Genomic DNA, 27,324 nt, shown 5'->3' on the forward strand with positions numbered 1-27,324 from the left:
TTAGACATTTGTCCTTACTTTCAGGTGGGTTTGAGTGGTTCCCAGCCTGTCTTCTTGTGACAGTTTCATACTGTATAGATGGTGCAAGAAATTCATTTGACTAAATGTAGAACCCTTGAAATTTAAAAACTACTCACTATTATTACACCTAACTAAAGAGACGAGCAGAAAAAAATAAAGTAATTCTAGCACAAATAGTATTTTCCCTCCTATCTTGTCAATCATCTCACAAACCCTCGGCTATATTTTATCTAATTCTATACCCAACCGACATGTAGAATTATCAATCATTAAAAATATTAATTACGAATATTTTGTCCTCCAGTGTCATCATGCCAGATGGACCAAGTAAAACCCACACCAACGAGGAGGCGGATAGCAGACCACCGCACGACTCCCCTCGGGGCAACGGCAGCACTTTATCGCCAGGGCAACCAAAGGCGAGCAACTCTTCCAAGACAACAGCCAACTCCATCAACGGCAGCCAGGATCTGGCCCCGCCTCTTCTGGTGGAGCCCTCCCTATCCTGTCCCCACACTAACCCTCTCGCACCCTTGCCCCCCTCCGACGCGCCTCTCACCGTGGGCTCCTACCCCAGCGCCAAGAGCTTCCTGGGCATGAGGGCGCGCGAGCTGTTCCGCAACAAGAGCGAGAGCCAGTGCGACGAGGAGCAACCGCCGCCGCGCCTTGCCGGCCTCGCCCACGGCCTGAAGACTGAGCTGTGTGTGGAGCCGCCCTGCCCTGGTTATATCGCACCCGTTGTACCCGCGCCTTGCCCCTTACCGACTCCGCCACCCGTCCCAGCCCCCACCCTTAGCCCCGCCACTCCTCTCACTGTGCACAAGAAGGAGCCCCACTCTGAGCCCAAGCAGAGGGCCTCCAGCCAGGAAAGCCCCCGCAGGAAGGCAGGGGTGGGGTCAGGTGGAGGGCGGGGTCATGCGGGGTCAGGGCGCCCCCGGCAGCAGCAGCTAAAGATCATGGACTATAACGAAACGCATCACGAGCACAGTTAGAGACATGGAACTGAGCCGGGGGGTGGGGGGGGGGGCAGGGCCGAGCTGAAGAGACTGAAATATAATGATGAAGAAGAGCTACAAATCTGCAAAAGAGTAACATGTCAGCAACTCTTTTGGATTCAGTGTTATATGTCCCATTGCTCTGAGTGGACAACAGGATTTCCCCCAGTGTTTTTTTTTTTTTTTTTAAGTCTGATTCATTCTTGATAAGGTTACAGGGATACAAATTCAGTGAGGTGTTACCATGCTCGACTTTGGTTATGAAAGAAAGACGCTCAGAGACGCGATCAAAGTTATCAGTTATTTAATGCGACTCTGTGAGCCTGACATTTAAAGGGTCAGTCCGGCCAGGCAAGAATAAATGCACATTTTCCCTCTTAACTCTGGTTTTATCAGCCATGCTGATAGTTCAGCTGTCATTCGTCCAGATTTTGTTTCAGTCCGTGAGATCACTGCCTCAACAGCCAACACAAAGGACGCGAGTGGTTTTCTGTTTGTGGCCCTCGCAGCATTGAAGATCATGTTTAAAAAAAAAAAATTGCAGCAAATGATATTCTGAAGCAGTGTCACTTACTTTAGGTAAGCCACAGACCATTCTGAGAACCCCTCTCATTACAATTGCTTTCTACTGAAGAAATAATCCCTTTTTGAGGTCACAGCGGGGTCTGTGGATTATCTGGAGCGATGCGAACACCGTTTCTGTAAGATGTTTAGATGTTCTTTTAGGCAAGGTCCTTTCACATCCATCACGTTGGCTGTGGAGGCAGGAATCTCGGAGACAGACCTCTCAAAAGTTGGACAAACAAAAGCCAAACCATCGTGCTCTGTGAGGCTAAGAGAAAATGTCTTTTTCTTTTTGTCATGTGGGTGCACTGACCCTTTTTAAATGCCTCAAATTCTAATCAAGTCAGACATTAAACACCAGAAGAGATGTTACATTTGTCCCCATCACCTGTTGGGTGCGCTTTGGCCGAAAAAATGTCAGTGAGATGAGAGTACATGTTGAGTACATGAGTACATGTTGAGCGAATGTTACATCAGAGCGGAGGAGGTGATCACTGTGTTTGGATGTTTTGATTTGTTTTCGGGGAGTGTGACCTTATTGTTGCCAAACTGAATTGGGAAAACATTTCCATTCGAAAAACTCCTTTGAGTTTTTTTTTTTTTTTTTTTTTTTTGGTCCAGAATAATTCAGCAGGAGAATGTGTTGTGTTTCCGAATGTGTATGTTAGTGATGCAATCATGTTGGTTCTCGTATTTCAGCCAAGATCCCGTGAGAAAGGTGTATGAAATCAAGAAACGGATGAAGTTTTATGCATTTTTATAAATTCCACATTCCGACGTACCTTTTTAATTTTTTATTTATTCAGCCATGAAGGGCGCTCGCAAGTACATATCCTAAATTAGAATCAGACCTGGCAAGTAACGCGAGCCCAAGCGACGGGGGGAAAAAAAATAAATAATAAGCTTTCCGTTTAAGACGACCAGCTGATCACTCTGAAGTGCCATGCAAACGTTTGTGTTCTGGGCTGAATTCAAACCTCTCTAAACAGAAAGTGTTGTTCGTCACGTTGCGTGTCAATTCAGCTGCTACAACCTGGAAAATTAAACCAAACACACCTTGTTCAATCAGGTTCCCTCTCTGCGGGTCTGACAAACACAAGAGTTACCTCGTTCCTTCTAGGCATTAGAAGTAAACTCTGGTTGTGAGAGTCGTCTAAATCCTGTTGTCCACTGGGAACTCCTGCTGTCATTTCCTTTTGCCTCGCTATCTAAAGCATGTTCAACAATCCACTTTAAATGCCAACCGTAGTAACTACAGCAAACCAAGACAGAAGGTACAATCAGCACAAACTGAAGAAACCAGGACTCTGACAGGAGCTGGAGAATCTGGGACAAAAAGGAAGTTCTTAAAGCAGTGGCTTGTGTTTAACTGTGAACAATAAAGATCGTCTTCAATGTTTTGCACTACAATCCTGAGTGTTGCTTATTTTTGCTGCTTGAACGTAAGCCCCTCCGTTTGGTTTGTACCTCTGTGGAGATGAAGCGTCAAGGTGTTTTTTCTTTTATTGCCAGTGAAGGTTGAGTTTGTGTTTGGGACTTAACACTTTCAGATGTTGGTCGATGAAAAAGAGCTGATCCATCCTAGTAAACTGTGCTGTTGGTGTACAGCTCAATAGAATACAGACGCATGGAGAATTAAGGATTTCCTTTGATCGGCCTGATGGTATTTGGCCAACCTGGGTAAGAAAGCACAAAAAATTATCTGAATAATCAATTTCATTTTCATTTTTTTCCCCTTTTTTTTTCTCATATCCATAGCATTAAGTATTGAGTGCATGGCCAGATTGGGAACCAACCTTGCAATCAAAGAAGGTGAACAATCTATAACGACAAAACTTTCTAATTTAACACTATTCTATTCAGGGAAGACTTTCACAAGCATTTGCATGAGGCGTCTGCATGGTGACGCAACGAGCAGTTTTGTTCAAAAACCTCTTTTTTTATATATAAAAAGCATTGTTTTAACATCTGTCGTGAAACTCGCTGTCCAACTTGTGATATAAAACTAACAATTACAGAAATCCTTTACAGTCAGAGCACCACTGAATACTGCTACTATACTGCAATAATTAATAGTGGTGGTGTGATCAGGGCTGTGGGACTGAGCAAAGATACAGCATGAATGGTGGTGTAGCAATGACAGTTTTGTTGGCTAACCCAGAAATTGGCATCGTCCTGGTTCTCTCTGCAAACAGCTTTTGGGGTTTTTTTTTTAATTATTTTTTTTATTTTGGAATATCCTCAAATAAGCACTGTTGCAGTCACAGGTTTATTATACTTACATGGTTTGATGAGCGAGTTAATCTTCTCATATGAACACCACCTTTGTGATTTGAGAAGCGTAAATTCAATCGCTAGAAGAAAAAAGCTAATGTTGGGCTCTAAAACAGAATACAGCGGGTCACAGGACTTCGTCACCACTAAACTTATTACTTAACAATTACTATACACATTTTCTGTAAATTGATCAATGTAAAAGTTGTAAAGTTGGAGTGAGAATAGTTTGTAACTGCAGTCAGCCTGACATTTAATGTCTGTGCCACCTTCTGCAGTCTTATTTAGCCACTTGTTAGCCTCCGATTTTTAAGGCACTAGCCGATTTTTAATTAAATTATGGGACATTTACTGATGTATTTTATGTCGTAGAACAAAACATGTAAATTACTAAATCCTGTGGTAACCACTTGCCTTATTTCAGGCATTTAACCGAGAACCAATTAAGAAAAATCGTAGACTTTGAGACTAGAGAACTGGAACCTGATTTCCAGGTTTTAAGACTGCAACCTACACTTCTGTACAGCTGTGGCTGCAGTGAGGGGCCCATAGAGGACACATCTGTCCAGCATCCAGAATTGTGTGCTACACCCCTGGAATGGTAGAAGTAATTTAATACTAAATAGAAAATACAGAATTATTAAAAGGATTTCACATGGCATATATACAGTATGTTAACCTGTATACAAATGCATCATTAGTTGTCTGAAACTTTTCTGCAGTTAAGTAGCTCCTGAAGAGAATGAATGCTACACTGTCTCTGCTGCATGTTAACATTTATCCCACTGTCATGTCTGTCTGTTAGCTAAATAAGAAGCTACAGTTAGAGCCCCGTTAGCTTGGTATAGCATTAATAATGGAAACCACCAGCTCTACCCTGTTCGAAGGTAAAACAGCCCACCTGTCAGCTAGCGTTATTTAAAGCTCAGTAATGAACACATATGGCGTTGGTTTGATGACTGTAGCTGAATTTAGGTGAGCTAAGATAAGATGACCGCCTCCTGGCTGCTAGCTAGCGTCATGTACGTAGTTCGCGGTGATGTTAGCTAGCATATCTCGTCAAGAAAGTAAGTTAAGAAGCATATTTCGCGTCGCACTCTGTCTGTAAATATAGAGGTGAGTATAAAAAACATTTTTATATTGTCTTTTTTAAAGTGTCATTAAGAAATGGATGATAGTTAATCTTCTCGGTGTGTGCGCTGCCTTTGTGAGAAGAGTTTTAAGCTAACGTTAATGACAGTTGTCACTCAAGCTAAGTAAAATAATGCCATACTAGTTTATTAAAGGCGTTTTATGGTTACTTTTTAAAGTAATGGCAGCTTGTATGGCGTCGTATAACAAAGACAGTGGTGCATGAAATGCTTTCTTTTCCCCTCGGTTACCTTCTTTTTTATTTACTGAGCCAAAGTTCCCTGTTTGACAGTTTTAGAATAGCTTATCTTGTCTGCCAATTATCCAATAAAAAGCAGTCGAGTACATCTCTGCCGTCATTTCTCCACACACACTGTAGGTGTCCCTGTTTCCATGCTGTTTGTATTTACTTTAATTCTGCTGTTTGTTGTCCCGTATCCACCAGAGGACACTGTTGCTCCAAAAAAAACCTAACACCGTGCTGCACAGCCATGTTGGGATCAACAGGTAAAGGCAGGCTGGTAAATATGGTGTTACACTGTTGATGATTGAAGATGATTCAGATCCTCAGGCTTTTAATGGTGCTGTTCAGATCAATATATGGCAGCAGCAGTATAGATGATATTGATGAGAAGTGTTTTTTCGTCTCAGCATATGTGTATTTTTTTTTCTTTTGTTATGTCAGCTCACTTGAGTTTATTTGGAGAGGAAACAGTGGCATCGCGCCTTTCTGAAAAAGAAAGAAGCTAAGACTAGCAACATAACTGATGCGTAAACAAAAGTTCCTTTACATTGATTTATACAGTAAAATCTGTCTTATTAATGAGTGTATTTTTTAAATGTGTATATAGTGTCTTTTTTGAAAGCTGTCATTTTGTGTTTGTACTTTTCACGTGTGCGCTCTCTGTATGTACATACGTGACTCTGTGTGTGTGTGTGTGTGTGTGTGTGTGTGTGTTTTCTCAGCTCCCTATTCCCCGGGCCTTGCTGTTAACTCTCATCCTGCTTCCAGGACGGATTCATTTTTTGTGAGTATAACCGACCAAGTATGATTAGTTTATCAAACGCGTGCATATGTATTTCGCGAGAGAGAGTCCAAAAAAAAAAGAGAAAAAAAAAGTGGTATGATTAATTTACCAGCATTCCGCAGGGTCAAGGAAATTGATGCAGGATAATTGGGCACATAGGGAATCCTTGGCAATTTGTGCTTTCAGACTCTACTTGAGAAATTAGATGTCAGTGCAAATGTGAAATTGCTCCTCAATGTTCTCAAAGATTCCATGAAAATTTAAACATAAATCTTAAGTATTTCAAGCAAAGGGATTCTTTCCCTTTTTTTTTTTTTGTGCCAACTTGAAATGAAGCCCTGTGAAAATGATCTGAATGAAGCGAAAGTGTATGAGGGGGGGGGGGAGAGAAGACATCCGAGCTTGTGTAAAGTTGGGGCTGCACTCCGAGGAGGATGTCGGGGCTCTTGCTCTCAGTAAAATCCTCATGCAAGAATTCATTAGATTCTTTTTGACAGGAAGTAAAGTTTGAATTCATCTGAAGACGTGTTATTATAATATTCAAGATATGTACACCTATAATGCAAAATGTAACTCAGGCAGTGCGGTATAGCCTACTTTTTATTTTTTTTCCCCCCCTCCTCGGCTTTCAGTGTAGACGTGAGAAGGTACAAACGTACGACACATGTGTTATATGAATGAGAATGAATTACGCAGGAGTGAATAATTGATATAATGGAGGATATATTCATCAAGTTCAGGAGGTCATCCATTGATGAAGTTGCTGTGTGTGTGTTTTCAGCCTGAAAGAAGTTGGAAACATTTTATTTTGGAAAGCGCCCCGACTCTGGTAAACCCCTTAATATTTAAAAGCTTCTTCCTACGCAGTGGTCATCAACTACATTTGATCAATTTAGCATCAATTAGAAGGATTACTGAAAATTAATAAATCATCGCCATCACCGAGTCTGATCAAAACGTGTGGGATATTTTATATTCATGCAAGATCAAGATAAACTGATCGCTTAAAAGTCTCGCTCCAAACTCCTAGTTACATTTAAATGTTAGTGTTTATTCCTCACGGACACGCAGTGCAAAAAGAAAATGCTAAACAAGAATATTTTTGGTAAGCATACTACATACTGACACTCTGGAAAACGGCTTCATTTGTCCTCATTAAAAGCTTAAAAGTCCATGAATAAATAATCATTAAAGAGGATACTTTTTTTCCCCCCTTTTTTTTTTTATCTTCGGCCTTATGCAAAATACACTCACTGACTAAATAAATATGCTCCATAAAGGCTGTTTAGAAACGCGCCCTCCCCCCTCTGCTTTCCACATTTAGATAGCTGACATGCACCTAAAGATCAGATCCTACATTGGCTGTTGGTTTTGGAGGGAAAAATTGGACCTCTGAGAGTCAACTTAACGCAATTAAGTGAGGATGATGAGTCTTTCTCTCTCTGTGCTGCTTGAATCAGTAAGCAAGGCGGAATCAAAACTTAAAGGCGAGAAGAAAAGAAAAGAGCGGGAGATGAGTGAGCACAGACCGGTCCCAGCGGTTTAATTATTTTAATTATCTCTCCTCTTTCAGCGTTCCTAAAAAAGAGGCCATTAAAGGATGCCCGTTTGGGTTAATCTGATTAAAAAAACAAGATGGAGGGAGAGATGAAAGGCTGCAGATGTCAGTGCTAATCAGGGGAGTTAAAACTGCTATTTGTGAACTGGGACGGTTGTTAAAGTGGGTAGAAAGTGCGTGCAGTGTGAGTGTTTTTTTAAATACGTTTTTCCTCACTTCAAAACACCTCCTTCCTGCAGCCTCTGTTGATAAACTCCCTCTCTCGCATCTCCTCAAACTAACGCCATGTTTGATTCTCCGCCGCGCTCTGTAACGGAGCTGGCAGCAGGTCAGGCAAACACAGCGCGACTGGAGAGGAATAGTAAAAGTTTAAGTTTCCTCCCCACTGGTACGGTTTCGTTTTTTCGTAAAGGAACACGCCATTTGAGGGAGTGATGAAAGCAACATTAGCAATTAGCAGCGCCAGAGTAAATATTTCTTAGATTTTGCAGAACGTCGGGCCAATACGGCACGTCATTATTGATTTACCAGCCTCCAAATATTTATTCAGAGGCAAAAAGATGGTGCCAAACTGCTTCTTATCAAGTAATTTCTGCCAATAACTTGGTGTTGAAAGTGTTATTTTTTTCTTAAAATAAGTGCAGAAGTCAGTTTTCCAATGCAAATTAATTCACCTCATGCATCTTCTAAATGCAGAGTTCATTTTTCTTGATTCTCAACCATCTTATTCTTGTTTATTTCAATATGCATGAAGGTAAAGGGAGAAAATACTGTTGATGTGGGTCAAAGTCATGCAAGTACAAAACATTTGTGCACGTCAGTCAGAATGACCTTTTAATGGTAAATAATTCTTTCAGTTTCCATGTTAAACACACACAGAGGAGTTACAAGATGGTTTTGTGTTCTTGCAATCTTGTTTCAAGATATACACATGGTCATATTTTGAATATTCTTGATTTGTTTTCTAATGGACACACATATTTAAATATTCTCAACAGACTCGCAGCTTTTCCCTTTTTTATGTAAAATGTTCATTTTTCAAAATGAAATTCAACTTTGCTATTTAGAAATCAGTTTCAGATGGAACTGACTTGAGCAGGTGCAAATGATTTCTGCCGTGCCATTATTTAATGTAGTAATAAGATGTAACATGCAACAGCCCTGCGTCACTCAGCAGGCCGAATGCAACACTGTCAACTTTGATAATGCAGCGAGTTGTTAAAGTTCCCCAGACTGCAGAGCTTGACATTTGTTCAGGCAAGAATGAGCACAAAACCAGCACAGGTGTTGAGCCACAGCATGGCGAGAGAGGAGGGGAAAGGAGAGAGAGAGGAGGAAAAAAAAAAAAAAACAAAGATCTACTTTCAAACTAAATCAAGCAGAAGGAATGTCCTGAGTGTGTACAGAGATGGACGGGAGCCCATGCAATATTAAAGCGCCATGTCTGGCAATGCCAACCGTGCCACTCCTCTCCGCGGCTCCCGCCCTCCCGGCTTCCCGGCCATCGGCTCTTCCCTCAAGGTGACACTTCAAAGCGGGCACGCAGACGTGGCAGGCCTGGCTGTCGGCATGGAGCCAGCCCCCCCCCTCCCCAACCCTCCAACACCCCCACCCCCGTCCTCCTCTTTCTCTCCCGCCCACCACCCATTCTACCTCGCTACCCCCACCACCACCACCACCACCACCACCTCAAAGACACAGCTCCTACCCCTGCTGGGCCAGGTCAGCGCCAAGATCCACACCGCTCGCCGCCTCGGGAGCCGCTGTCAAAAAACCTCTTCCCCACAAGCTTAATTAATAACGGGCCATTCCTAATGCAAACCCTCTGAATCTGCAGCCTGTTTCCCTCCGATCCTATTGGTGAGTTCTGAGGCCTCGACAGAAGGCAGACAAGGAGAGGAGGGCTGGTTGGGGATGCATCCAAATCATTTGAATTTCGATGATTGGGATTCACATGCATTATTCTCCGCGCTTTATAACCTATTTTCTGTGTTGTACAGTGTGCCTGCCTGCCTGCTCGCCTGCCTGCCTGCCTGTCTGTCTGGGTGTTTTTTTTTTAAAGACGTCTCTCTTCTGCAGATGATTGGAGACACTCGAACCAAAGAATACAGGGCCGGATATATGGCTTGTCTGACAGGTGGGGTAGGAAAAAACCTAAATGTACACACATACACACACCCAGTCTGCATCAGCTGGGTCCAGGGCCTGTAATCACCTCTCAAACCTGGAGGGAGAATTTTACCGAGCACGCCGTGATCGATATTTGCCGATCTGTCTGCCCGTATCAACCTCAAATAAAAGCAGAGAGCAGGAGACAAGGCAGCACAGGCAGGTCGTGGGGAGGTCTGCAGCACCCCCGTTTGATGTCTGTGAAAGCGCTCATCAGTGTGTAGAACTGGCTTCATCTCGGCACGGCGGGTCACCGCCGCCTCACCCTGAGCAGCGCACGGCTGATTGTCTCGCTGTCGGGGCGAGCGAGGTTGTTGTTTTCCGAGGTGAGAGGACGGATCTTTTCCGGCAAGCTGGGTTTCGGGTTTTTAATAGGGCCCCAGCTCCGGCACCTCGCAGGCCCGCTCAGGCCGACACGCTGATGATTAGGAGGGGAACTCGTCCAAATTCACTCCTCCTCCTCCACCTCTTGCCAGTCCTGAGCTCATGTTGTTACTGTATTTTTATTAACCGCATGTACTCCTCTGCCACATCCATTGCATTCTTGATGGACTGAGCAGGGGAAAAAGCGCAGGCTAAACAACCCCGTGTGCCTCGAGAAGCCGTGGTTAAATGGTACACAGCTCGGAAACATAAGGTCTGCAAGTACGAGCTCAGCCACGAGAGCATTGCGGCATTTAGGGCAAGAAGCTGGTTATGTTAGCTGACACACTGATATAATTAGGTCGTAATAAATAAGAAAGGCAACAGGGAGTGAGGGCGTGTCTCAACAGTGGCCATTAGAGAAACCACATAGGTTGCTTCTTAAGAAAAAAAAGTCACCTGTCTACCTGGAAATGCACACACTTTTTCTTTCTCTCACACACATTGACTCAGTGTCCTACTTGCAGAGTCCTTACGAGTGTTGTTCTAAACCCCAGAAGCCCTGGCCCGTTAAGTGAGCTAACTGGGGTGGTTGTAGGCTCAAACCAACCTTAATTAGTACAGTTATTGCACAGCGAGGGCAGGTACGAAGGCGAGCCTCCGCACTGCAGTTTCCCTCAGATTAAGCCTCTTTTAGACGAGGCTGTAACCTCCCACAATGACGCGGTAATTAACTTCATTAGCTTTCGATTCTCTTTTAGTTTTGGCAAAGTGGGTGAGGCTTAGTTTTGGCCTCCGTTGAGATAAGAGATGCAGAAATCGGTTAATCTCGTCTGTCTGCGTTTTATCTCCACCAATGTTGCTGTCTTTCACGCGTGCTACCTGCTGTTCATCTTGGCGACATGCATGTGCATGAGCGGGTTGTAATGAGTCAGGCATCGGGTTTTAATAAGCAGAGCTTTACCCACAGATCCTTCTGTGATTTGCATCCATGTCGGACACGAGGCGTAAAGCGGGGTGATTGATTCATGGCTCGTCCCATATTGGAGCGAGAGAGAGAGGGAGAGAGAGGGAGAGGAAGACCACAGATTTATTATCAAGCTCAGCGACAAAGAGAGGAAGAGAGCGTGCATATGTTAATCCGCTGGCTGAACGATGATCAAAGACTGGAACAAGCTGAGCCCCGCTGATCGCCTCGGGGCAAACGATGCTCTCCAAGCAGCTGGGAAAGTGTGCAGACGAGGAGTAAACAGATAGTTAGAAAAATCAATAGCCGAGGTTCGGGCCATGGCTTGGTGTGAAGGTCAAAGGAGGCTGGTGTCCGCGGCGCGTGGAGGGAAGTCTGGAAACCGGGGCGCTTTTAGGCCAATTTAAGAGAAGCGATGTGTTTACAGCTGAGTTGTGTCCAGGCATGAAGGGAGTTCAAGCTGAGGTTACGGCTGCTCTGGTCAGCTCGGTGATACATAAAAAAAAAAAAACACCACAAGAAAAAAAAAAATTCAGTTCTGGTTCAGACTCGACATCTAAGGAATGGATTCATGGGCAGTGGCATCGGCGTGCGATCAGAACTAGGACCTCGCGTCAGCTCATTTGGGTTTCAAAGGAAGGAGGTTTTTCTTTTTAGTGTCAAAACACCCTGCGTGGGTCTCGTTTGTTCCTCATCTGTTATCTCACCTTTTTTCTTTAGACTGACCCAAAGTATTCCCACAAGGCCTCTACCTCAAGTGCCCACGCTGGCTGGCTGCTTTGGGAATTTGTGCCATCTCTGTGATCCCATCCTCAGGGCTCATTTTTGGTTTGAATTTTGCATTTCCATCGTCGAAAACTTGCGATTCCCTATATGTGTAAATATTGTAGACGAGTACCTTCTCTCTCATCAAAGCAGTCACCTCACAGCTTCATAATCTATAAAAAAATAAAAAATATTATCTGTCTGTGCTCTATTAATTATGAATTCATATCTTTGTTTGCCTATAGCTGAATAATTAAGATGACTTAGCTTTTTACCCTCAAGCTTTGGCGTCTTTTGACTTCCTCCACTTCTGAAGCGGATTGTTTTTGTGATTAGTCACTTTGTTTAATCTGGTAATGATGGCATCCCCTCAGGCTAAATGCCTGATTTGTGCTTACCAGTTTATTTATTCATTTGTACTTTTGACGTGTTAATCTGCATAAACGGCGCAGAGCTCCACCAGGACCCCCGAACATCTCTCCACACCTGTCAATTACAGTAGATCTGAGACACCAGGAAGCAGCCACCCTGGTCTCTGCACCTCGATTGGGTTAGAAGTCTGCCTGTCAATCAGCCCTCATCTCCCCGCTCCTGTCAGGGAGATCTTGATATCCAGCCCTTCATCTCCAGCTCAAGCCTGCAGCATTAATTGAGCAGAACTGCTGGTAATTATGATTGATGAGAGAATATGCAGACTGGCACAGAAACATACAGTACCACACGATGCAGTGTGTTTTTTTTTCCGCTGTACTGTCAGTTTGGAAGGCAGTCTGATAAACGGAATAAACTAGGAATTTGTCAAGTACTTTAATAAAGTACAATTTTTGAGACTAGCACTTGTATTTATACTCCACTACATTTATTTAATAACTTTAGTTAGTAATTAGTTTGCAGTTCACATCCTGCATCATATCCAAACTTGAACAATGAAATAATTGCTTCCAATAATCATATATATATATATATATATATATATATATATATATATATATATATATATATGTATATATGTATATATGTATATATGTATATGTATATATGTATATATGTATATGTATATATATATATATATGTATATGTATATATATATATGTATATGTATATATATATATATATATACATATATATATACATATATATATATACATATCACATACAGTTCATACATGTAAATATATGTATAATTTTACTTATACTTTTGATACATGTGCATTTATTGCTAGAAAAATACTTTGGATACTTTAGTACATGTAATATCAGACAGTAGTACTATTCCTATGAGTGAGTTTAACAATAATAATAACAATAATAATAATAATAATAATGCATTTTATTTATAGGCACCTTTCAGGACTCTCAAGGTCACCTTACAAAAAAAGCAATTACAGAACAACAATAATAAAAACAATTAAAAAACAATTAGAATACAAATAGTGAAACAATTCAATACAAAATGAGTTGTTTGATGAGTTCGATTAGTTCACTTTTACTAAAGTAGTATTTGAACATAGTGTCTTTACTTCCACTCAAGTATAAGTTTTGGGTTCTTTTTACGACACTGGAAGAACTAAGGGAGCTCAAACCCTAGCTAAGACTGCACAGTCCTTAAAGTGTGTAATTTATAACCTGAGGCTGCAGCGGACCTGCATGAACAAATACAGAGTTTTCAACTGTAAAAAGTAATTGAGACTCCTGACCCTGATTTAAGGCCTAACGTCCATTGGTGTGATGGTACTTGTCCACAAGATCTTTAAATTCCACCCTTCCCATTAACCGTCTATGTAAGCAGCCGTGCAAGGCATTCCGGTAGAGCCGCATTGTGTTCCAAGAGACTGGGCCTCACATTTGCATTAAGTTGAGGTCTAGGCTACTTTATGTAAATCAGGATGTCGAGCCCCACTCACCACCTCTGGAAACTCCCCCTAAACCTGTTAACTAACTGTTAGTGATCTATAATGAAGACAGATTCAGTAGCTGCATGGCTTAATTCTTGTCTCAGATTACTTCATAAACGGTTTTCCATGTAATATTCTTGTAATATAAGAGGACGTTTCCAAACTGCGTGAAACCCAAGAGGAGACAGTCCACGAATAAAAGCATCCATCCAATCAAGTGCTGCAGGAAGTTCAGGGTTATAGGAGGGTGTAGCCTGTGTGGCCTGTGTCCCTAAGAGCACCTGTCAATCATCTGTCATGACACGCCCCTCAAGTCCAATGCTGGGACAAAGCATTGCAGCACAACCCCTTTTGTCAAAAAACATCCCTCTGGAATCTGTGTCTCTGTGTGTGAATGGGAGGCACATTGTATACAGCTTTTATTATGAAAACCCTATGCAGTCCATTTACCAAATGTGTGTGGCCTATTCAGGAAGATTCTTCTAGAACCAGGGAATTTTTGTTTGCAACTTGTTTGGCCGAATCTTTCTTACAGGTTTTCACAAAAATCGGATGAGCAGTTTTTGAGATACTAAAAAACCAGGCGGACCTACGGGACCAAAAACAGAAGTTCCTGTCTGTTGATATACTGTTTACAGCATATAAAGAAAACATTCACAAGTTTTGACCCAGGAAAAACCCTATGCAGTCCATTTACCAAATGCGTGTGGCCTATTCAGGAAGATTCTTCTAAAACCAGGGAATTTTTGTTTGCAACTTGTTTGGCCGAAACTTTCTTACGGTTTTCAGAAAAATCAGATGAGCAGTTTTTGAGATACTAAAAAACCAAGCAGACATACGGGACCAAAAACAGAAGTTCCTGTCTGTTGATATACTGTTTACAGCATATAAAGAAAACATTCACAAGTTTTGACCCAGGAATTGTTGAGCTGGAGAGTTGACAACTGACCTCTCGCACTGCAGGCCGGCCATTAGCAGATCCTCCGGTGACTTGTCGGACAGTCGGAGACCTATAATTTACTGCAGCATGGCTCAGTTAGCCCTACAGCAAACCTCTGGTTATCTGATGCAAATGCTCCCAAATGAAACGGATGGGAAATATCAACAAGCTCTGAGTAATTGCGGCTGATAAAATATGCATGGGGGTTGTGGTGCCGGACTCGCTTCCCACAGACGCAGGGAAGTTATCTCTCATTACCCGGACCGTGATAAAGTGCGCCGACTTCGCCGTCAAGTTAAAGTAATGCATTCAGGTCCGTCTAATAAAGGCTGCTGCCCACCATGCACTTGGTTGTGAAATCCATTTGCAGCAGTTTGTTATAGAGGAGAAATATTGTTACTGGCTGTGGCGATTAATTTTCTCTCTCTGCGCTTTGACACATGTCTCCATAGTTAAAAACCCCTGCTCGTGAAGCCTGGATGTTTATTCATCGTAAAACTTAATTTATATACAAGTATTGATGTAGAATATGTTAAGATTTCACCATAACAACCCCCACAGTACATTTGAAAAGTACGGCCTGGTGCAATTCTTCATCAGCGTACTGGGGATTACGATATCAACTAGTTTTCAACTTGTCTTCACGTATTTCTTGCCGTGCCATTATTCAAGACCTCAGCCCTTTTATCTGTCACCTGAATGTCAGGAGTCAGGACACGCTGTGATTCAGTCTGCCATGCAAAACAGCTGTTTGGCTTCAAGAAATCTGAATAATAAAGAGGACAACAAGACGGCTGTCACTGCGAGCACAGCAGGGGATCCAAACTCCACAAACCAAAAACATGGGACTAAATTATGAGGAACGGATGAGGGTCGTTTCACTCACAAAGATGAGCAGCTTTTTTTTCCTGTGCTGCTGGGAAACTTGTAGTCAGTGGAGATTTGAAAAACATTTGAAAAGGAGAAGCCGACGCGGTTTGTGCGTCGAGTTTAAGAATCTAGAAAAAGGTCAACTGAAAGACGGTGCTGATGTTTCTGCATGTTTTAGCCCATTTGCTGCTTTACATCGACTTACTGCTGACTGTTGTCAAGGCTACATAATGTTTCGATTTTTTTTTATGACCTTCCAAGGTTATTGGTCTCCTTTCAGCTCAGTTTAGTATTAAAATCAATGTGCAGACTTGAAATTGGCTGGAGATAGATACGGAATCACCATCGTGTCACCTTTAAATTTGTTAACTTAATCTTGGCCAGGTAGCACATCTGAAAGTGGAGCTAATTGAAGGTTTGACATGGTAAAGTCTTCTAAAGCATATTAAAATTCACGACTCACGTTCACATCTTTCAGGTGTCTTAATACTATTAGAATATGTGGTGGATGAACATTTTGCGTTTAGAGCTGTTTTAATAGCCTAGCGATGGTAATCACCTTCTGTTGGTCGGTCCACCTCTTCTACTCTAATACGGGCCCATTAGCCTCAACTGTGCTTAGCTTTTAGCAGGCTAACATATGCTTATTAACTTTTAATCTGAGATGATGAACATGGTAAACAGCATGTTAGCATTGTCACTGTGCACATATTAGCATGCTGACAGCCTCGCTGAGACTCTTGTTGACATGGTTTGTCTTTATTGTCTAATGTTTTATTTCTTTTGAAATTTGGACTATGGCATTTTAATGTCAGTCTTTTCTTAAGCATTATCCCCTAAGCTCTGGGTGAGATGCTGAACTGGTTTAAACTGGTTGAACTTTTAAAAAGTTGACATTATAGTAAAAGGTGTTCTTAATTATGGGTTATTTAAATTGAGATTCAAATGGGACTAAAATGAAAGGAATCCAACAGCTTAAAAAAAACAGTATAGAATTTTTTAAATGGATGTTTTGGAAGATGTTGGATATCTTTTTAAAGTATTAGATATTTTTTAATAAATAGCTGAAACATGCAAAAAATCAAGTTATCAAGCTTCATTGTGCTGCTCAACCTTTCCAAATTCTTCGAAAAAATGCTGTCAAAACATGATCCCCTTTTGACAGATAACATTTCTGTGAACTTTGAGATCTGCATGTTGCCCATACAGATGAAAGGATCATCAGCGATTCAGGAAAAAAAAAACTTCACTTCTCAACTAGGGTTAATGCTTGTGGCAGTGCACTGACGTCAACAGCTGTTCTCAAACAAGCTCTTTGATGACTCATTGACAGCGGAAGCTCCCGATTGCCACTTTCGCTAACTGGGGAAATGTCAGCGTCTGCACTCGACGGAGGCTGATCACAGTCCCTCTACAGCTCCCGCCTGCCAGAACGAGGCAATGATGAAATAGCTGCGGTGTTAATGGATGTGAGAGCAATCTTGACCCTCTGCAAAGAGCAGGCTCTCTGTCTCCATTAAAAAGGGCCTTTGCTTTGGTCTGGATCAGAGCCTTGGCTCTCTCTGTGCCACAGGGAGTATCCAGACAAAGGTAATTGTACGCCTCCTCTGCCCCTCCACCTCCACGTCAGGACTCAGGGGAGCGCCTGTGGAGGACACGGGTTTTGAAATTGAGAGAAAACACACACAGACAAGTAATGATTAGGTTATTAGCGCGGAGGTGACTAATTACCTAATTGTACTGTCAAAAGGGAGAGCAGGAGGGGGAGATGGGCTGCAAGGTGAGAAGAGGAGAGGGGAGCAAAAGGGGGAGTGTTTGGAGACACTCAGGTTCATCTCCTCTCTCCTCGCTCCCCGGGCTGGGTTGCAGGGGTGGGTCCCTCTCTACGTCTCTCTTTCCCCGCGGCGTCCCCCCAGCCTGCTGTTCGGGTCCCGCTGACATCTGCTCCTAGCATGGCGTGTCCTCCCTCCCCCCTCAGAGGCCGGAGTCCCCCCCACACACACACCCCCGCATGCCTCCCTGTGCAGATGTTGCAGTCCCTGGGTCCTGCCTGCGTGGAGAGCGTCAGGCCCGTTTGATGTGTGATGAAACGGAATCGAGCGAGCCACTCAGGGGCTCAGGGAGCACAGGGGGTAGAGGGCTGAGGATGGGTACCAGGAAAGATAGGAGTTGGGGAGAGGGGAGGTACAGGGAGGAAGGATTGTTGGGATACGTCTCATTACAATATCAATCAGGGGCCGGGCACAGCACAGGGTTTGGAATGTCCCTGCACATGAGGTCAGAAACCTCGAGAGGAGGGTGATAGGAAGGAGGAAAGGGGAGGAAACGAGGAGGGGAGAGGAGGCTAGGAAATAATTGAAGAAATGAGGGGACCGGAAAGGAAATACTAGTCGAAGAGGAGAAGAGGAAGCAAGAAAAGAGGAAATAAGTGAAAAAGGAGATTAAACAAAAATTGGGGGAGAAAATAGTCAATGAAAGAAGACATGGTGAGAAGAAATTGGAGGCAAGGGGAATGAGAAAAAAGGAAAGGGAAATAGTCTAAAGGAGATGAAATGAGATGAGTGCATAGGAAAAGAGAGGAAAGGAAGCAAGAGGAAAGTGAAGGAAACAGCAGGGTGAGAGATAAAAGACAGTGAGTGAAAAGAAAGAGAGTTAGCATGAGGAAATAAGAGGGAATAAAATTAGAGAGAAAACATGAGTGAGAGGATATGAAGGAGAGGAGAGTAAAGTTGATGAGAGAATTCTTGACGAGAGAAAGGGAACGAGTTACAAGAAAGAAGATAGGAAAGAGAAAATAAGCATAAGGAAATGAGAAAAAGTAGGTGTGTGGACATTAACTGAGGAGGAGGAAAGAAAGCAAAATAGACAAGGCTAACATAAGGAGAGGAAACATAACATTGAAATAGATGAGAGGACAAAAATGAGATGAGTGAAAAATAAATAAGGAGGACAAACGGATGAGAAGACAAAACGAAGCAGGAAACAAGGAAAAAAAAAGGAAATGAGAGGACGCAAGATGAGATGAATCAAGATGAAAGGAGAGTGAACAAAATGGAACGGAAGCGGTTGATAAAAAGGAAAACCATAGGAGAGGAAGCAAAAGGAGAGAGGAGGGACCAAGAGGAGGAATAAACACACGTAAACACAAGAGGATAAAGAGAGGAAATGAGAAAGGGAAAGAAAAGGGGGATGAGATGAACATTGATAAGCGAAATGACTAGAAGAAGAAGGAAAAGTAAAGGAGACACAGTAGGAGAGAAAGAGAAGAAAGGAAAGAAAAAATCAGGAGAAGTGAAGAGAAGTAGGGGAAGCAAAAAATGAAAGGGTAGGAAAGGATGACAGGAGACGTAAGAAGAAAGGAAATCAGGGATGAAGACAAGGAAGGAAACAGAAGAGGAAATGGAATGGGACACAAGGAGAACATGTGATAAAAGAAAAGGAAATGAGACATGAATGTAGCAAATAAATGAAAGGAAACAAAAAGGGATGAAGGGGTATATAAAAGGAGACATGGTGTTACTGTAAGGGAAGGAGACCAGAGGAGAGGGAGGAAAATATGTTTAAGGAGAGGAAACAGCAAACAAGTAGAAACGATAGATTAAACAAAAGGAAAGGAAAGTAAATCAGAGAAATTGAGAGGAAAGGAAGCCAGAGTAGAGGATCTGGTCGCAGCAACTCTCTCTCATGTCTCCTTCCTCTCTTTCTTCCTCCAACATGGCCGCCTCCCCTCGTCTCTTTGCTCTGAATTCCTCTATATTCCCTCATTTGCCGCTGCCTCTCTCTGCCTGATCTTGCTCCCTGTGCAGTATGTTAATTATTGTTGTGAAAGAATGGAAAGTTAATGACGACGAAGAGAGGGATGATGATGATGATGATGGTGATGATGATGCGATTATGATTACCACTTAGTGCGGGCAGTGCCTTGCCACGTAGAGAAAAAGTTTAACAGGAGGAAGTGGGTGAAGAAGCGCTAACAGGGGACCAGGTGAAGCGATGGATAGGTTAGCAGTTAAAGATCAAAGTGAAAAACAAAGGCGGATTTCAAACGGGCCCAGAGAGCTTGGCAACAGACCCGCGGCTCCTCTGATAATACTTAGATCTATAAATGTTTCTTTTTTTATTTATTTATTTTCTTATTTATTTTTAAAATTATTCATCGCCATAATAATTTGGGCCTAACAAGCACTTGAGGGAGACGGCTTCCTTTTGCATCTCTCTCCCCCATTTCTTTAGTTCCCCGCTCCGTGGTGCTGGGAGCTCGGGGATTTGGGGGCACTATTAGAGAGAATTTCTTTTATTTGCTGCTAATGAATGATATGCATGATACTATTTTCTTTTTTCTTGTGTACTTTGTGGGGGTAACTGCGAGGATTGGGGCAGGAGCTGGAGAATTGGACTCTTTTTCAAGGCTTTGTTCATTTAACCCTCTTCGCGCCTTCCGAGCGAGTGCACGAGGTTGTTATCGTCACTTTGCCAGATTTCCAATTCAAATGTGCGATCATACTTCACTTGACACCAGTGATATGGCATAGTTTGACTTTGTTTTTCTATTTTCGCTCACTCTGTATGTTTGTGAAATATGGGTTAACTGGTCTGTAGATACAGGAGAGGCACAGCAGGTCTGTAAACATCTCTGCCGCCGAGAGAAATAACTGCACACTTATTGTTCTTGATTCTTAAAAGGATTTCATCAGTTTTTTTTGTTTTTTTGTTTTTGTTTTTTTTTACACCCATATAGTTTAAACATAGCAATTTACTCACCGTAATGCTGGGCAGACTCTGGACGATCTTCTGTGTTCGGTTAACTCACACTACACATTTTCATCACCTTCTGTGCACTGACAAAACATACCACTATAATGTCACACTTTACGGGTGAATTGAACTAATCACGACACGGATGCTCCCACCGAACATGAACCCTGAACCCATGATCGTAATTGTTCGCCGGCAATTCCAAGAAAGATTTATTCAAACAATATGGATATGGACAAAAAGAGAAACAACATGGACCCGGAGCTGGGATTATACAGACAACTGTCTGTTTAGCAGCGTAGATCAGTTTCATTTCTGTCATAGACAGGATTACAGCCAAAACACGTAAAAAAAAAAAAAAAAAACTCTTTAGTAATATTTAAGGTTCCCAGCTGTTTATAACGGATGTTTGCTCAAAACTGCAACACAGCAGACCTGACTGGCAAGAAATCATCAGTGTCTGTCTATTTTATGTGAGAGATTAGAAATGTCCCAGAAGCCAACACACATATCCAAAAGTTGTTTGATGTCTTAGCATAGAATTAAATGGTCTGCAAATTGTGTTGATAATGGCCCAATGACCAAACCATTCAGCTTTCTTTCACAGTTTTCATTAAGGTCATTTTTTGAACATCTAATAAATCATTTCTAGCAGAGAACACTAGTTTGAGAACACAAACATTTGCACTATGTCATGTTTTGAGGCAAATCTGTGGATATATAGTTTAAACACTGCAACAACTGTTAATCTTAATCTCAAGTACTTTGATACAAAAGTGCATTGCATTCACTAAAGAAATACAAACCACAGTCATTAACATGTCGATATCTCAGTAATTCTAATAATAATTGTTAATAATTAAATTTTTGTATACAATGCTGTTACATACTTTGGTCTCACATTGGTAATTGTCTTATGTGCAGCTGGTAGACAGCTGTGTAGAAAGAGGACATTTCTGATCTCATGCACTGTAAACACTAAATGTATTTAAAAACAATGTTTCAGTCATAAACCTTCACCAGGCATTAAACCCAATGTAAGAAACGATATCATTGTGCTCACAACCAATCAAAAAAATAGAATCACAAGCACCTCAGACAATTACCTCATCAATAATTGATCATGTTTATACATGAAATGAGGCAACAGCTTAATGCCTGATAAATTGTTGACAGTGAGCAGGAATTCACAACCTTATTTTATCTAACATACTTCAGTCCTTAAATGTGTTTTAAATTCAAAACACAATACCATTTAGTTGAGTGTGGTTTTCATAGTTTTTAGAATTTTCTATGTTTTTATTCACAAACAATTATTGCTGCCTTAAAGGCAGGTTTATTGTGTTAATAATACATTTAAAAAAAACAGCATAACAAACCAAATGACTTATTAAATCTGATACTTTTGCAGTGTATCCTCCTGATGCCGTATTGTATTAAGTATTTATTTTTGCTGCTTGTGCAGAAATGTTGATATTCACAGGGGAAACACTGACCTTCACCTTTCTATGCAGGATATAATGCAAATACCTTTTAAAAGGGCTCTCTCAGTAGACACACACACGCGCACATACACACGCACGCACACACACACACACGCATGTGCATACATAGACACAGAACAAACAAAGGCCCACAAACTACTTTGCCTGCAGTGGTGGCTGCAGCACAATATTTCAAATGTTAAAACAGCAGCGCACATCAGTGTGCTCTGTGCCGGCGTAAACATGGCCTGATAATGACCTCCCTCCTGACTGGATAGAGCTGCTCCTCTCCCTCCTCTCTTCTTCTTTGGTGTGACGTGGGCCGGCGAGAAACTTTGAAGTCGCCTTTCTGCCACCTTCTGCCTAAATCGGCAGCTTCAGATGGGAGTTGATGGAGGCGCTATTGTCTCCCTTTGGAGCGCGCTGCAGGAGAGGTGTGTGTGATGAATGTTTGAGCAGCGGTGATAAAGCTGCACTTTTCCCATGCTTAGAGTCATGCCAGAGGCTTCACACGCCTCGCCGGTCAGGAGGGGAGAGTCCAGGCAGGGCCGCCCTGATCTTTACCTCCTGCAGTGGGCTATATGGATGGGGCTTCCGGGAGCTTTGGGGTTAAAGGTCGACTGTATAAACACCGAGCAACTCCATAACACACCTGAGAAAAGAGGCCTCTGTGTGTTGATGTGTGGACTCACATTGATGCCTGCCCTTTCTTCTCTTGTAGACACACAGCACAAAAACAAACTTTGTACTAACGTGTGGACGCAGAGGGCTCGGCGTTGATGTTTAATTCAACCATATAAATGACCATTAATTAATAAACCTTGTGCTTCGGTCTTATCCATCTTGCATGAGCTGACGTTTAACTTTTAATCTGGCAGCGGAGATGTCGACACATGCTTCAGTCTGAATTAAAAACCACCGCAGATTGACTCAATTAGAGCAATGCAGTGAGAGGTATCACTCAGGCGCAACTTGGAGATGTTATATCTCCGTCTTTGTTTGTTTCTGCGCAGCTTGTTGCTCCCCGAACCCTGAACATCTGTGCAGAGGGAGGGATGTGGAGGGGGGGTTGATGGCAGGCCACATGGGGAGGGCCTCCTCTCCCTCAGTCTGTCAGCCCACCTGACTGCTGCTGTGGCAGGCCTGCCCAAGGCAAGACCACAGGCTAGGGCCTCCTGTGGGCCTCCAGCAGGGCTCGCCAGCCTCCCCGAGCCCATTAGAGCACCCCTCCTTCCACCTCCGCCCGGGAGGCCCCCACCCAGCCCTGCAGCCCTCTGCCCCAAGATGCCATCGCTCTCTGTCCTGCTCCGCTCTGCGCTGAAATAACTCTATTGTTTTCCACTGTTTGCCATGTTGTGCGTGTAATAGGAGCAGTTTGGGGGCATGCTTTTTTATTTTTATTTATTTTTCTGCTTGTGGCTTGCCTTGTCCTCAGGCTGCAAGGTTTCAAATCAGGCTCCTGAGAGGCTCCAGCTTCGAGTGGTGTGAGAGTATTTTTAGGGAACAAATCCCAGAAAGGCCTTTTTACAGTTACTGCACTAATGTGGTGCGACTGTCAAAGCTTCCACTTGTGTCTGCCGTTCTCCTGAACGGTCCAACATGGAGGACGGATGAAACACTTGACCCGGATTCACAGGGTTTTATAGCTAAGACAATAGCGGGAAGTATTTTCTGTTGTATATTTCTCTCTCTGGTTCTTACATCTTTGATTTAATGAGATCGTCTCGGGAGCGGCTGAGATTCTCAGAGGCAAGGTGAGGTGGGGGGAGATGATCAGATATTCTGGATATCCTGTGATTCTCTATCTATTTGAGTCTTTTTGATCTAAATGAAACTACAGGGTGCAGAACGGACCCTGCATGTGAATCAAACCCGGCGACTTTGCATACGAGCTGCAGAAATACCAGGAGAGCAAATTCATGTTCAACCCCGGTTGTGGATGCAATTTGTGAATGTGAGCTTCTGAAGCGCACTGTAATGGTTCAATTTATAATTAATCATATCTGATTTGCCAGATTGCCATAAACTCGGGGAATAAAAATTTGGGTGTGTTGGGGTTTCTGATTTTTTTCTTAAAGCATTAAGTATTTATGATCCTTGATGGATATATAAACTGTGGTAAATCCATTGCCTTGAATATTGATTATCTCTAATTAAAAATGCAGTTTGATAAGAAGGTTAGTGTTGGCTTTCTCTGGTCAGCCTCGCCCCCATTTACAACTTACATATTTTTATTTTTTTTTAATTCCTGACCTCCTTGCGGTGTTTCCCTGCTTGCAGTTCAGTATGCCAATTAGCTGCAGAGCTCTTTAACGAGCAAGTCATTAGTTCTAATTAGGATGTGGTTAACTGCGATGCATTAAAAGGCGAAACCCATCATGTTGACGGATGGCAGTGTCGCCGCTAAGCCCGACTGGAAACAGCTGTTGACTTTCCTGAGAGGGTCACGCTATAAACAAATACTCCCCTGAGCACACAGAGAGGATGGGACACCTACTCGTACAAAGTGATTGAAAGCACCAAATTACAAAAGTAGGTGATCAGAGTGTGGACCTCTGTTTAACCCTGTCTTCTAAACATTATGTTGATACATATAAAGATAGAAACGTAAACATTTATCAACATTATAAGGAAACTTTTCTATTGAATGGATCCGTTAAGTGTTCAAATTGTGTATATATAGGTAAAATGATGTGACAATGAATGTCTATTTGCATCTTTTCTTCTCAAGTTTTTGAGGGGTGCTTCCCTTTTGCCTTTTCTTAAAAAACCTCCAAGTTACCCAAATGACAATTTTGTATTTTGTCATTTCTTCCAGAATTACTGCTTACTAACAGTCTCTTATTTGCCCAAAGGAACAGTCCACTCCAAAATATTAGATCATTATCTACATTCTAGACATCTAAATATAGACATTATCTACTAACCACCACACCAGTGGAATGTTGGATGATGCTTCGCAGCCCACAAAATGTTTCTGGAGCGTCACGGCAAAACAGTGTTGCAGCATTTTCATAAGCAACTACGGTAGATGGGGACTTGTTGTTTTAAAATGAAAAAAAAAAAAAAAAAAACCTCCCCAAAAAACATGAAATTGCTCCTTACAGCTCGTACAGTGTAATCCAAGCATATAGGAAGCTTCAGGATCCCAAATTAATTTGAAAAGATGTTGTTTACACCCTTTATAAGCTGGAATCTTGTAGCTGCGAAGCTAAAAGTGTTACAACTCGCCCTCTTTGAAGTGGGGCAAAACTGTTTTGCTGTGAAGCTCCCGAAATGTTTTGAGGACCAAGAAACTTCACATGACTATCCATCGGCATGGGGTTGGGGAGTAGATAATGACTGTTTTTTTATTTTTATTTTGGGGGGAACTTATCCTTTAAAGTTTACTCAGTTAACTTTTGGGAAAGAGCATGGTCAATGTCAAAAGAAAACAAAGATGACTGTCAGTAGGAGCCAGGAAGCAAGACTGGAAGTGTTGGACAGTTTAAGTGTCAGATGGTTTACGTGGTTGACTATCCACCCAGATCTCCTCCCTGAAAGGTGACATCACAGTGTGTCCACTTTCTCTTGAGACACTTGTTGGTTGTCACAAAAACGAAAGTTAAAGAATTACTGATTCAAATGATTTAATTTAGTTCAAGTCAAAGATTTGATAGCTATGTAGTCCATTCAGTTTTTTTTCTTTTAAGCTAACAACAACAATGTCACAATGCTACACTGCTTCTGCTTCACTAATGCATATGGCGAGATACTGTTGTAAAACTGGCAGATTCAAGAATTTAAACAAACAACAAATGCTGCAGATTTAATCAAGAAGACATTGTTTTTTCAGGCCTTAAGTTAATTTGGCAAAATAGCTACAAGTAGTGATTACTTTTACTTTTGTGATAAAAACATTACAGGGGCTCTATGTCTCACCTGCCGTTGTGCGTGCAAGCCTGGAGACGATTTGTTTAATGCTAGTTCAAGTGTTCTCATTTATTAAAATAATTGTTAAATACCCCGATACTCCAACAGTAATGATGGACCGAGGGGATTGCTAACCACAAGATGGACAGAAAGTTAGCTTAAACAATGACGACTGTAGCTGACGTTAGTTTAGAAATGTCCACCAACATAAGCAACCAACTGACTTCAAGCACAACACAAACGCTCCACAGAGCCACTTTAAAAGGTGCATTTATGACAAATTAAAACATACTTTAACAATAGCACAAGTAGAAAAGAATTGTTAAGTCTGTGCCACTACTGTCTGGTTTACAGCAGCAATACGTATCTTAAGTTGGCGAACACTGGCCACCATAAGTCACCGGACATACTACAATACAGCAAACCCCCTGATTGTATTGCATTGAAAAGGGTATGTAAGGAGATTAATAGTCTTATTCTAAAGATTGTGTTAGCTTAGTTTGCTGACTCTTAACATTTGTTTAGACAGTACATTTGAAATCGAAGCACGTTCACGCATTGAGTTCATATTCATCTTTTATTTTCTTGTATAGAACAATCCATTGTACTTTCGCTCGACAGGTTTAAGTGTACATTTTTTTGGAACCATAAAGCTATCTGAGGCACTTCGATTTTATCCTTTAGCTCTTTACATATGGAGGATCTGCATCTGATTACCTGAAGTCGGAATAGCTGGCAGACAGCTGTTTTGCTAATGTGCGCGCGGGTGCGAGGGAGGAGGAGGTGGAGGAGGATGGCAGGGCGGTGGGGTGTAGCCGAGGATGTGCAGGTGCACAGCGAACGTGACAAGAAGGTACACAGACAGAAAACAGACAGAAAGTGGAATGAAACGCGGGGAGAAAAGATAAAGAGGAAGAAGGGAAATCATTGAGCGGGAGTCGTAAAAGTGGGAGTCGCGGGGCTCGGCATAAATCGTGGTAGATTACGGAGCCTGTGGAGATCTTTCGACTTGTGTTCCTCCTCTTCCTGCCTTCTGTTTGACATGAGAGTGAATGAGGTAATCCACGGTGCTCAGGGGTACACAGGCTCTGCTCCCATCTGGGCTTTGAACCTTTTGCTCACCTCACGCGCGGTCTCTGGTGTGTCGTGGTGCAGTGGAGCATGTCAGACAAAGAAATTAAAGATGGCAGTTTACAGGGAAACACTCTGCTCTTTTGGTAACGCGGCTCTAAGAAGAACCTGACAAATTGATTTAAAAGGATGAAATACGTTCCCCCCAACCCACAAACGTTTTCCCCTCACCTTTTAAAACATATTTACCTCCCCGTCTGTTCCCGTTTTGTCACTTTGGGAGCGCGCGCGTACTTTTGTGAGCGTTTGAGTCTGTTTGCGTGGTTGCATTTATGTACTCATTCATTTTTCATGCCCGTAATAGTACTTCTTTGCAGCTATTACTATCAGTCAGGGTTTCTTCTTTTTGTTGTTTGCATGTGAGATGACACACGTGTGTGGCAGCAATATGTGTGTGTGTTTTGAAAGTGCTCCACTTGCAAGTGTGTTTTCAAAAGCAGGACTGCGACTGTTCCTTTGTTGCTCACAGCTGTCCCACATTAGGGATCAGCCGCTATTCCCC

General features: G+C 42.4%; 1 protein-coding gene and 1 long non-coding RNA gene across 5 annotated transcripts in view; both read left to right on the forward strand.

The window, feature by feature from the left end:
• The window catches only part of tsc1b (TSC complex subunit 1b), a 31,801-nt gene extending 28,811 nt beyond the window's left edge, over positions 1 to 2,990 (forward strand). For all 4 annotated transcript variants that reach the window (XM_030434867.1, XM_030434868.1, XM_030434869.1 and 1 more), the window contains one exon: positions 326 to 2,990. In XM_030434867.1, coding sequence (XP_030290727.1) covers positions 326 to 1,013 — 688 coding nt within the window. In that variant the 3' untranslated portion in view covers positions 1,014 to 2,990. The remainder of the gene's footprint in view (positions 1 to 325) is intronic.
• Positions 2,991 to 4,617: 1,627 nt separating this feature from the next.
• The window catches only part of LOC115592281 (uncharacterized), a 49,674-nt gene continuing 26,967 nt past the window's right edge, over positions 4,618 to 27,324 (forward strand). Inside the window, exons 1-3 of the long non-coding RNA XR_003986101.1 lie at positions 4,618 to 4,741; positions 5,431 to 5,492; positions 5,952 to 6,013. This is a non-coding gene — a long non-coding RNA (uncharacterized LOC115592281). The remainder of the gene's footprint in view (positions 4,742 to 5,430; positions 5,493 to 5,951; positions 6,014 to 27,324) is intronic.

This window comes from Sparus aurata, chromosome 12 (genome assembly GCF_900880675.1).
Source record: "Sparus aurata chromosome 12, fSpaAur1.1, whole genome shotgun sequence".
NCBI classification, from domain to species: domain Eukaryota; kingdom Metazoa; phylum Chordata; class Actinopteri; order Spariformes; family Sparidae; genus Sparus; species Sparus aurata.